General features: G+C 35.7%; 1 protein-coding gene across 1 annotated transcript in view; it reads left to right on the forward strand.

Annotated features, from left to right (window-relative positions):
- URI1 (URI1 prefoldin like chaperone) overlaps positions 1–12,199 on the forward strand; it is a 66,860-nt gene that overhangs the window by 40,389 nt on the left and 14,272 nt on the right. The window contains exon 4 of the mRNA XM_024734096.1: positions 7–142. Coding sequence (XP_024589864.1) covers positions 7–142 — 136 coding nt within the window. The remainder of the gene's footprint in view (positions 1–6; positions 143–12,199) is intronic.

Below are 12,199 nucleotides of genomic sequence, written 5' to 3' on the forward strand. Positions count from 1 at the left end.
CAATAGGTACCATTTGGCCCCTTTGCCTTCATGCCAGGAAAACTTGTCCATACTAATGAAGTCACTGTTTTACTTGGGGACAATTGGTTTGCAAAATGTTCAGCAAAGCAGGCTGTGGGCTTAGTTGAGCACCGGAAAGAACGTATGTACCAATTATAAATGATGTTTCTTTGCTGGATGTGTATTGGTTCACAGAGTGCCACGCTGATGGACTGTTTGCTATTAAAAGTACTTTCCATTGATTTATTAGATAAATATAACAAATATCCAGGCTATTTGTGATTCTTTCGAATTGGGGGTAGTTTGAGCAGATCCAGTGTTTGAGAATGTGGTCTGGAGAATGGAACATCTGGTTGGAAATGTCACCCATTAGTATGTTTTCGGAAATTACCAAGTGTAAAAGTTATCACATATGGTTTTGTAGGTAGAAGTTGGATAGGTATAAGAATTGGGGTCATTTGATATTTTATAATTGGTTTGTTTTAGATGCTTTTCATAGACTTACTTCCACTTTTTAATACTTTAGCACAGAGAAGGAATTTACTTCCTTCTCCTTCTCCTTATTGAACTAAGATAAATACCTATTTGCAAAAGTAGAAACAGTTCTTACCATGCGTTTTGGTTTGGAAGAGGTCACATTTCCATTTTACAGAAGAAAAGGCCAGGTGGGGAGAGGTGCTACCTAAAATGTCACCCTTAAACTTAAGTGGTTTGAGGTTTCTGCCTCATTTTATTGAGGTAGTTCTAGTTTTCTTTATCTGTGATATTGTTTATTGATTTATACATATCCACACACACACGTTGTGTAGTTGGATGTGTTGGCTTGGGTGCTAGCTTAGTTGCATTTTTTTTTTTTTTTTTTTTTTTGCGGTATACGCGGCCCTCTCACTGTTGTGGCCTCTCCCGTTGCGGAGCACAGGCTCTGGACGCGCAGGCTCAGCGGCCATGGCTCACGGGCCCAGCCGCTCCGCGGCATGTGGGATCTTCCCGGACCGGGGCATGAACCCATGTTCCCTGCATCGGCAGGCGGACTCTCAACCACTGCGCCACCAGGGAAGCCCTTTAGTTGCATTTTAAAATTAGGTTTATTTAATATCTAATCTATGTTCTTATTTCTGTAATAGAATACTTAAATTGATAGTATAATATTACCCCTACCTGATTTTTAGCCTTCTAGTTAAATATGCATCTGGAAATAAATTTTTGAGGCTCCTTCTGTATAAATGAGGTCATGTAGATAGAAAGCAGCTGAGTTTTCTAAAGCTGAAATTATTTCACTTATACATGAGTGGGTACTAGTTGGAGAACTCATTTACTCAGTGAAAATTCTGGAATCTATATTTGGAGACTCTAATTGCAAATCAACTCCTATAAGTTTATAATTGATATATATTTTGATCTTTTGTGCCACTAATCAGAATCTTATTGTTTGGCTTGTGTATAATTTCTGGCGATGATAATTCTTTTGGCATTACTACATTAAAGTAAGTCATGTATATTAGAGCAAAGAGAATGGGCATAATTCTTTAAAGACCTTTCTTAATGGTGAAGGCTTTCTTTATCTACTGGCGTAACTCTGCTGATATGAAATCAGTTCATTGTCTTTTGAAGTTTGTTCACTTTGATTTTCATATGGCTAGTTCAGCAAAGAAATCTTTAGAATCAATTTGACATATATTAATGGAAGAATACTTTGAATAGAATAGAACAGAACTCTAGAATAGCAAAATATTTTTTGGTAAATCACTTTCCAGTGTTAAATACGGTTTTAGGAAGTGACCAAAATGATGACTTTTGGGGTCAATATTTATCTAAAATAATTTTCAGAATGCATAAATAATAAATTATGTTTGAGAATCTATTTTGGTAAATGAATTCTAAAAAGTTATCACACAGTTTTGTAATAATTTATAATAACTGAAGAAATTGTTCAGGCATATTATTGTACTTAACATTTATTAAGGAAAGATACTTTATTTTTCTTAAGGCAGGAGAAATAAAGCAGGTTAAACATACCTACCTCAGTGTCAACAGAGTAATTGGGGAAGGTTGAAGGGAGGTCACTGCATGTTTAAAAAGTAATCAAAATACAGGACAAAATGGATTTAACACAACAATAAAAGGATTCAGAGGCGGTGACTCAGAGGAAGATCATTTGTAAGAGGAAGATGGCAAGCTCAGTGTCCTACCCTTTTGCTCACATCTGGCATTTGGCCATTTAACATGAATATGACCAGCTTTTTAAAGTTTTTTATTTTTTAAAATTACCAGAGCAAAGTTGACTTTTTATTTGGTATACAGTTCTGTGAGTTACAGCACTTGTAAAGATTTGTTTCACCAGCACCACAATCAAGAAACAGAATAGGATACAGGATATACCTTAGTTAGGACATGGGACCACACCAGAAACTCTCTCAATGTTTCCCTTTTGTGGTCACACCCTACCTCTACCCCTAAGACCTGACAACCACTGATCTATCACCTTTTCTAGAATGTCATATAAGTGGAAGCATGCACTAGGTAACCTTCTGAGACTTCTTTCACTCACCATAATGCCTCATCTCGGTTGTTCTGTGTATGAAAAGGATCATTCCTTTTTATTGCCGAGTAGTGTTCCATTACATGCATGTACCACAGGTTTTCTATTTATCTATTGAAGGACATTTGGGTTTGCTTCCAGTGTTTTGGCATTTACAAACAGAGTTGCTATAAACCTTTTTGTACAGGTTTTTATGTGACCATAAATTTTCTTTGCTGTTGCGAAATACCTGTTGTTTTCTTTTAGTGTCTTCGTCTGGCTGGCCTCATAGAAAGTATTCCTTCCTTTTCACTATTTTGAAAGAGTTTAAGAATTGGTGTTAATTCTTCTTTGTTTGGTAGAATTCATCTGTGAAGCCATCTGTTCTGGGCTTTTGTTTTTTTGGCTGTGTTGGGTCTTTTTTTTTTTTTTTTGGCTGTGTTGGGTCTTCGTTGTGGGCTCTTCATTGTGGCATGTGGGCTTCTCTAGTTGTATTGCACAGGCTCTAGAGTATAGGGGCTCAGTAGTTGCGGCACATGGGCTTAGTTGCGGTATGTGGGATCTTAGTTCCCCGACCAGGGATTGAACCCGGGCCCCCTGCATTGGGAGCATGGAGTCTTAACCACTGGACCATTGGGGAAGTCTCTGTTCTGGGCTTTTCATTGTTGGGAGGTTTTTGATTATTGATTCAATCTTCTTACTTGTTCTAGGTCTACTCAGATTTTCTATTTCTTCTCATTTCAGTTTTAGTAGTCCATATGTTTCTAGGAATTTGTCTATCTAGGTTATTCAGTTTGTTGGAATTCAACTGTTCACAGTATTCCTTTATAATCCTGTTTCTGTAAAATAAGTAGTATTGTCTCACTTTTCTTTTTGTTTTTTTTTAATTTAGCTTTTTATTCAAGATTCTGCTTTTTATTCTTCTTCCTGCAGGTTTACAGCATATTTCATTTCAGGTTCTATATGTGATTATAAAGGCATCTCTACTTTTATTTCTGGTTTTAGTGACTTGAGTCTCTCTTTTTCTTAGTCAGTCTAGGTAAAGACTTGTCAGTTTTGTTTGTCTTCTCAAAGAACCAGCTTTTATTTTTGATTTTTCCCTGTTGTTTTTCCATTCTCTATTTTGTTTATTTCTACTCTAATCTTTGTTATTCCTTCCTTCTGCTTGCTTTGGATATAGTTTATTATTCTTTTTCAAGTTTCTTAAAGCATACAGTTAGGTTATGATTTGAGATCTTTTTTTTAATGTAGTTGTTTACAGGTATAAATCTCTCTCAGCATTGCTTTCTCTGTGTCCTATAAATTTTAGTGTATTGTGTTTTCATTTTTGTTGATCTCAAGGTATTTTCTAATTTGCTTTGTGATTTCTACTTTGACCCATTGCTTAATTCAGTGTTTTGTTAAATTTCCATGTGTTTGTGAATTTTTCAGTTTGCCTTCTGTGGTTGGTTTCTGATTTCATTCCATTTTGATTGGAAAAAATACTTTGTGTGGTTTCAATCTTGTGAAAATTTTTAAAGACTTGTTTTTTGACCTATCACATGGTCTTTCTTGGAGAATGTTCCATGTTTCCCTTAGAAGATACGTATTCTGCTCCTGTTGGGTGGAATGTTCTGTATGTATCTGTTAGGTCTAGCTGTTCTATAGTGCTGTCAAAGTCCTCTTTCCTTAATCATTCTCCTTTCTGGTTCTTCTGTCCTTTATTGTAAGTGGGATATTGACATCTCCAATTCTTACTGCAGAACTGCTTGAATTGTGTCAATTTTTGCTTCATATATTTGAGGCTCTGTTGTTAGGTGTGTGTATTTTTGTAATTCTTTATTTTAAACTTTTATTGAAGTATAGATGATTTACAGTGTTGTCTTAATTTTTGTTGTACAGCAGTGTGATTCAGTTATACATATATATTCTTTTTCATATTCTTTTCCATAATGGTTTATCACAGGATATTGAATATAGGTCCCTGTGTTATACTGTAGGACCTTGTTGTTTATCCATCCTATGTATAATATTGGGTTGGCCAGAAAGTTCGTTTGGGTTTTTCTGTAACATCTTACGGGAAAACCCAAATGAACTTTTTGGCCAACTCAGTAGTTTGCATCTGCAATCCCAAATTCCCAATCCTTCCCTCCCCCACTCCCCCTCCCCCTTGACAACCACAAGTTTGTTCTCTATATCTGTGATTCTGTTTTCTACCTATGTTCATGTATGTTGTATTTTAGATTCCACATGTAAGTGATATCATATGGCATTTGTTGTTCTCTTTCTAACTTACTTCGCTTAGTATGATAATCTCTTGCTCCATCTGTGTTGCTACAAATGGCATTATTTCATTCTTCTTTTATGGCTGAGTAATATTCCATTGTATGTATATACCACATCTTTATCCATTCATCTGTCAGTGGACATTTAGGTTGTTTCCACGTCTTGGCTATTGTAAATAGTGATGCTATGAATATAGGGGTGCATGTTATCTTTTCGAATTTTAGTTTTGTCTGGATATATATGTCCAGGAGTGGGATTGCTGGATCATATAGCAACTCTATTTTTAGTTTTTTGAGGAACCTCCATACTGTTTTTTCCATAGAGGCTACACCAATTTACATTCCCACCAACAGTGTGGGAGGGTTCCTTTTTCTCCACACCCCCTTCAGCATTGTTGTTTGTAGACTTTTTGATGTTGGCCATTCTGACCGGTGTGAGGTGGTACGTCATTGTCGTTTTGATTTGCATTTCTCTAATAATTAGCGACGATGAGCATCTTTTCATGTGCCTATTGGCTATCTGTATCTCTTCTTTGGAGAAATGTCTACTTAGGTCTACAGCCCATTTTTTGATTGGGTTGTTTGTTTTTTTGTTATTGAGTCATATGAGCTGGTTATATATTTTGGAAGTTAAGCTCTTGTCAGTCGCATCACTTACAAATGTTTTCTCCCAGTCCGTAGGTTGTCTTTTTGTTTTGTTTATGGTTTCCTTTGCTGTGCAAAAGCTTCTAAGATTAGGTCCCATTTGTTTATTTTTGCTTTTATTTCTGTCGCCTTGGGAGACTAACCTAAGAAAACATTGTTACGATTTATGTCAGGGAATGTTTGCCTATGTTCTCTTCTAGGAGTTTTATGGTGTCATGTCTTGTATTTAAGTCTTTAAGCCATTTTGAGTCTAGTTTTGTGTATGGTGTGAGGGTGTGTTCTAACTTTATTGATTTGCATGTGGCTGTCTAACTTTCCCAGCACCACTTGCTGAAGAGACTGTCTTTTCCCCACTGTATATTCTTGCCTCTTTTGTCGAAGATTGACCATACATCTGTGGGTTTATTTCTCAGCTATTTTGTCCATTGAACCATATGTCTTTTTTGGTGCCAGTACCACGCTGTTTTGATTATTGTAGTTTTGCAGTATTTTTTTTTTTTTTTGCAGTACACAGGCCTCTCACTGTTGTGGCCTCTCCCGTTGTGGAGCACAGGCTCCAGATGCACTGGCTCAGAGGCCATGGCTCACAGGCCCAGCCGCTCCGTGGCATTTGGGATCTTCCCGGACCGGGGCACGAACCTGTGGCCCCTGCATCGGCAGGTGGACTCTCAACCACTGTGCCACCAGGGAAGCCCAGCTTTGCAGTATTCTTTGAATTCTGGAAGGGTTATGCCTCCTGCTTTGTTCTTTTTCCTCAGGATTGCTTTGGCAATTCTGCGTCTTTTATGATTCCATATAAAATTTAGGATTATTTGTTCTAGTTCTTTGAAAAGTATCATGGGTAGTTTGATGGGGATTGCATTAAATCTTGCTTTGGGTAGCATGGCCATTTTAACAATATTAATTCTTCCAATCCAAGAGCATGGGGTTATCTTTCCATTTCTTTGGGGTTATCTTTTCTTTTTTTTGGAACCATCTTCAGCTTCCTTTATTAATGTTTTGTAGTTCTCAGCATACAAGGCTTTTACCTCCTTGGTGAGGTTTATTTCTTAGTATATAATTGTATTCTTGATAGATCGAACCTTTTATCAATATAAAATACCGCTTGTCTGTTGTAACCTTTTTTGACTTATTTTGTCTCATATTAGTGTAGCCACTCCAGTTCTTTCTTGTTACTCTTTGCGTGGAATATCTTTTCCATCCTTTTGCTTTCAACGTATGTGTGTCCTGAGAAGTAAAGTGAATCTCTTTTTGACAGCATATAGTTGGATCTTGTTTTTTTTTTTTTCCCCCCCCAATCCATTCTCCTAATCTGTGCCTTCCTACTCCGTGGTACTTTAATACATTTACATTTATAGTAACTATTTATAGGGCATTGCCATTTTATTATATTTTGGTATGTCTTATAGCTTTTGTACCTCATTTCCTTCATTCTGCCTTCTTTTGCGTTTAGTTGATTTTTTTGTAGTGAAGTGTTTTGATTCCCTTCTCATTATCTTTATTGATAGTTTATAGGTATTTTGATTGTGGTTACCATGGAGATTACTTACAACATCCTAAGGTTATAGCAATGTATTTTGAACTGATTCCAGCTTAACTTCAATCACTTAGAAAAAAAGCTAATTTTGTATAGCTCTGTTCCCCCCTTTATATTATTGATGTAACAGATTATATCTTTATATTGTATACCAATTAACATAGATTTGTAATGATTTTTTATGCATTTCTCTTTTACATCCTGTAGCAAATAAAAAGTGGAGTTACAGACCATAATGACAGTAATACTATTTTAAATTTTTGCCCACGTTTACCTTACCAGAGATCTTTACATGTTCATATGGATTCTAGTTATTGTCTAGTGGCCTTTCATTTCAACCTAGAGAATTCCCTTTAGTTTTTCTTGTAGGGCAGGTGTAATGATAAGGAACTCCTTTAACTTCTGTTTACCTGGAAATGTCTTAATTTACCCTTCATGTCTGAAGGACAGTTTTTAATCTCTCAGTACTTTAAGTATTTCAGCCCACTGGAGTTCTGACTTCCAAGGTTTCTGTTGAGATCTCTGCTGATATTCTCATTGAGGATCCCTTATATGTGATGAGTTTTTTTCTTGGTGCTTTGAAGATTCTCTCTTTGTCTTTCAAAAGTTCGATTATGTGTCTTGCTGTAGGTCTAATTGGGTTTATTCTACCTGGAATTAGTTGAGCTTTTTGGATTTGTATCAATAGATTCATGTGTGGGCAAATTCAAGAGTTGTTCAGCCATTATTTTTTCAAATAATCCCTTTGCCACCTTCTGTCTCTTATCCTTTTGCAACTCCCTTAATGCATATATTAATCCACTTGATATGTCCCATAAATCCCTTAGGCTCAGTTCACTTTTCTTCATTTTTTTTCTTTCTGTTCCTTAGACTTGATAATGTCAAATGTCTGTAATCTTCAAGTTCACTGATTTATTTCTTCTGCTTGCTCAAATATGTTGTTGACCCCTCTAGTGAATTTTTCAATTCAGTTATTATATTTTTCAGCTCCAGAATTTGTGTTTGGGCCCTTTTTATAATTTCTCTTTGTGGGTATTTTCACTTTGTTCATACATTGTTTTTAAAATTTCCTTTAGTTCTTTGTATTTCCCTTTAGCTCTTTGAGCATAGGAGAACAGTTGTTTTAAAGTCCTTTTCTAGTACATCTGATGCCTATGTTTCTTCAGGGACAGTTTCTAGAGATTTATTTTGTTCTTTTGAATGGTCCGTGTTTTCCTGTTTACTGTGTGCCTTTTGATATTTTGATGAAAGTTGGGCATTTGAAAACACAACCACCTCTCCCAGTCTTTGCAGAGTGGTGAGAAGGACCTTCACTAATAAGCTAGGCATTCTTTAAGCCTTTGTATCAACCCAAAGTGAAAAGTTTTGTCTTTTGTGTATTTTCTGAGCATGTCTTTCCTGGGTCTGTGTATGGATTTTTGATTTCCCTATATACATGGCTGCTTTTGAATATTTTACTTTGCCAAAGATTGTCACCTCAACTTCTCTTTGCAGCCTCAGGATGTTTGTTGTATGGCTCAACCTCTAATCTCTTGCCCTAGACATCTGCAGAACTGTAGTCCTCCTGCAGCTTTCAACAGCAGTGCCAGCTAATTTCTTCCCCCTGAGGCCTGGTTTAGGTGAGACAGATACCAGTTTTTCAGACAGCCCCCAGACTGGTTAGAATGTTGCAAATACAGTCTAGTTTGTTCTCTGTGGTTCAAGGCAGGGATCTGGGCTACCACCTTCTCCAGACCAAAACTGCTCCACACTAGGGAGTGGGTGGGGAAAGGCAAGTAAAAATGCCATGAAATTTCCTGCCATTTTGACTGTGGCTTTTTCTTGTTTGGGTGTTTGCATGGTTGTAGACCTTTGACTGTTTTGCAGAGCCCCTCTAAGATATTTTAGTTAGTTTTTGTGTTTTTGATGTTTTTCGGCGAGGCAGGGAAAGCTTGAAGCTTCTTAGTCTGTAATTTTGCTCCTTGTTATTTTAAAGGAAGATTTTATTTTCCTTTGAGCATAGGAAACTTCTGAGCAGGTTTGTAGTGAGTAAATGTAGTGAGTGATTAACTGGAGGAAGGAAGGAATGAGAAGATCCTGGAGGTGATGAGATTCAAAGCATAGATAGAAAATGTAGCTTTGGAAAATATCGATGAAGAGAAAGAAGCAAGATTAGGTAAAGAATATTTGGGTTGAAGACGTTAGACTAAAATCTTCATAGTAATAAAGTCAAGTTTATTTGTTCAGAAGTAGGAGAGGTTAGGATCATGAAGTGCATGTGGACTATGTATTATGGGAAATGTGATATGGCCATCAACAAACTTTTATGATTTATCTTATGAGGCAATATGTGTATTCTTTAGTATCTTCAGTGAGGCATATCTTAAATGCATTGGTATTTTGTTACAGAGTATAAGTTTATGATTTTTGGTTTTATATTCAGAATAAACATAAATAGCTTTAAAACATCATATACCTTAAAACATATAATAAAAAAGTAGTATCCTTCTCTGTCCCTCTCTGCTCCCAGTTCCCATTCTCTAGAGGTATTTCTTTTAGTCTTTAGGCTAATCTTTTGCTTTGCTCTTCTTATGCATATTTCCCAAGTACTTTGCATATTCTGTTTTCTTGATTTTTTTCCCCCAATTTTATGTAGTATCTACTAGTTGCCTGTGTATAATTAAAGGGGAACATTTAGCTCATGTTCTTCTCCCTGTTCCTCAATCATTTTAATATTTTTTATTACAATTTTTGTTTAATCAGTGTTCATTCTTAGATATAATTCCATTTCCATTCTTGAACAGCTTTTCATTTGAAGTTTACTGGTTTTTTTTGTTTGTTGCATAACGTTATGTATCTATCACTAATTCAACCAAACACTTTCATTTTATTCTTAGAGACTTCTTTACTGGAGTCCTTCATATTTGCTCCCATCTTGAATTTCAAAGAATGGCTATCTTCGTGGTGTCTTCCTTTATCACTGTACCATATCTTTGCCTCTTAGTTATTCCCATTTCTTGGTTCCTATGGCATCTCCTTTCAAGTTTTAGCTTTTAGTAACTTTCTAGGAAGGTATGTGGGAGATACATTTTTTGAAATTTTGCATGTCTGAAAATATTTTTTATACTCCTGCTTTTTGTAACTAGTCTATTTAGAATTTAAACAATTTTGAAGGCCTTCTGTCTTATGGTTGCTAGTAAAAAACTGATGCCATTTTCTTTCCTTTGTATGTGACTTGTTTTTTCTCCTTAGAAATTTTAGGTTCCTGTCTTATTCCTCATGATCTGAAATGCCACAGTGATATATACCTTGTGTAGAGTTTTAAAAATTCATTTGCTAGGTGTTTGGTGGGACCTTTCAGTGTGGAGATTCATGCCCTACAATTTTGGGAATTTTTTAATATTATTTCTTTGAAAATTTTCTTCTCTTGTCCATCTCTTTATCTTTGTTATAATTTCTTACCTGATTTCTTCTATTTTATGTTTAGAATCATGGAATGATTTTTTTTTTTTTCTGCACATTTTAATTCCAAGGAGCTCTGTTTTTTTGTTCATTTATTTGTTTTTCTGTTGTCCTTTGAATGTTTCTTTGGCATAGATACTATTGTTTCGTGGATATAAAAATCTTTTTATAGGATTTTAGAGTTTTCTTCATGCATTGCCTTTGTTTTTTGTTCCTTTCATATTACTTTTTTTTTTTCCTTTCTGGCATTTGTAGTGAAGACTTCAAATATTTGGTGATCATTGGCTGACCATTCATACTTAAGAGTTAAGCACTGTTAGGAGACTGTGTGGGCAGAGTTTGTTGACTAATAGCTTTCCCCTAGGGAGTTAAAGTTGCAAGATGATTTTTCTCATTAAGGGATTGACAAAAAAAATCAGCAGTTTTGGAGTTAATTAGTATCCTACAAAAGAATTTTCTAATCATCACCTAGTGTTTTGAGAACCAGGCTGGATGTCTCAGGGTTCAGTATGTACACTGGTTTCACCAAGACATTTCCTATTCTCTTCTTGGTTCTTCACCCCTCCCCACAGTCCCTGCAGTCCACTCTAGGCTGTAAATCTTTTGATAAGTCAAGGAGGGAAATTACCTGGCTATGCTTTGGGAGAAGGGGGTTTGGAACCTAATCATTCCGTTCAAACCTTGAATCAGATATTTGTTTTTAGTTCACCCTTTCCTTCAGAAATATTTCCAAGAGAGGAGCCTTCTCCAAGTCCTACAACTGCAGCTTTACAGCTGCTTCAGTTTCAGCTTTTTCTGTTGTGCAAAGTCAGTTACCAGTTGTCCAGTTTCCAAAACTTGGTTGACATCCTTTGTCTGCTATATTCCTTGTCTCCTTTCCCCTTATCTTTGTCTTTATGCCTTCATAATTTTTTTTCTTAGTTATTTTAATAAGGTATGGGGGAAAAGTAAATTAAGTGCATGAATTTAGTCTGTGTTAAAGCAGAAGTACAGACCTTTGAACTGGTTTAAGGAGAGATCCTATACAGAGGTTTGTGAACATTTCCACCAGGGGGCATGTCCTGTTGAAACTGTTGAAAGAATACTGAAAAATTCCAACACACAAAAGGAGAGAGATTGGAATGAAGTGGTTACAAAGGATTCAGAAGAAACAGGCCTGATTCTATTCAGTACATATGAGTATATGGCGAGGTAGAAAGATTGCTTTCGTGAATGATGTTTGTAAGTTTTGTTAGGCTTTGCAAATAATTTTTATTACATTTTAAACTTTATTCCTTTCAAATATATATAATGCCATAAGCTGTTAACTAAATATTTCTAAATATTTGGTTCTACATAGTGAATAGTATTATTTTTCTTTAGGTGAAAATGGTTCTGCTGAAGTTAAGAGTTTTTAGATTTTCTTTTCTAGTTTAAACAGTCTAGAACTTGCACTGTTAATTTGCTTTCAATCTCTCCTTTTATTGCTTAGTGCAAAGAATTTCAGCTAGTTCTAGACAAATTATTGTAGATTCTGAATTAGTGAAGACTTTAAAATATTAGGTTATGCTTGCTGCAGAAATAACATGCAGCCTGGTTTTGTCAGCTAAACAAGTAATAACTATACCAAATCTATACTTTTGAAATCCTATAAAATTTAACTCCTAATTTTTAGTTACAGTGGTCATTGTTTGAAAACAATCTTTTGTTCTTTCCTCCAAATTATTTCTTTCTTTCTCCAATGTTAGTTGTTTTCATTTGTACTTTTTTTTTTTTTTTTTTTTTTGGGGTCCCGGGGCCCTCCCCTTTTTGGGC

The sequence above is a fragment of the Neophocaena asiaeorientalis genome, unplaced genomic scaffold, assembly GCF_003031525.2.
Source record: "Neophocaena asiaeorientalis asiaeorientalis breed wild unplaced genomic scaffold, Neophocaena_asiaeorientalis_V1.1 scaffold280, whole genome shotgun sequence".
Lineage (NCBI taxonomy): Eukaryota > Metazoa > Chordata > Mammalia > Artiodactyla > Phocoenidae > Neophocaena > Neophocaena asiaeorientalis.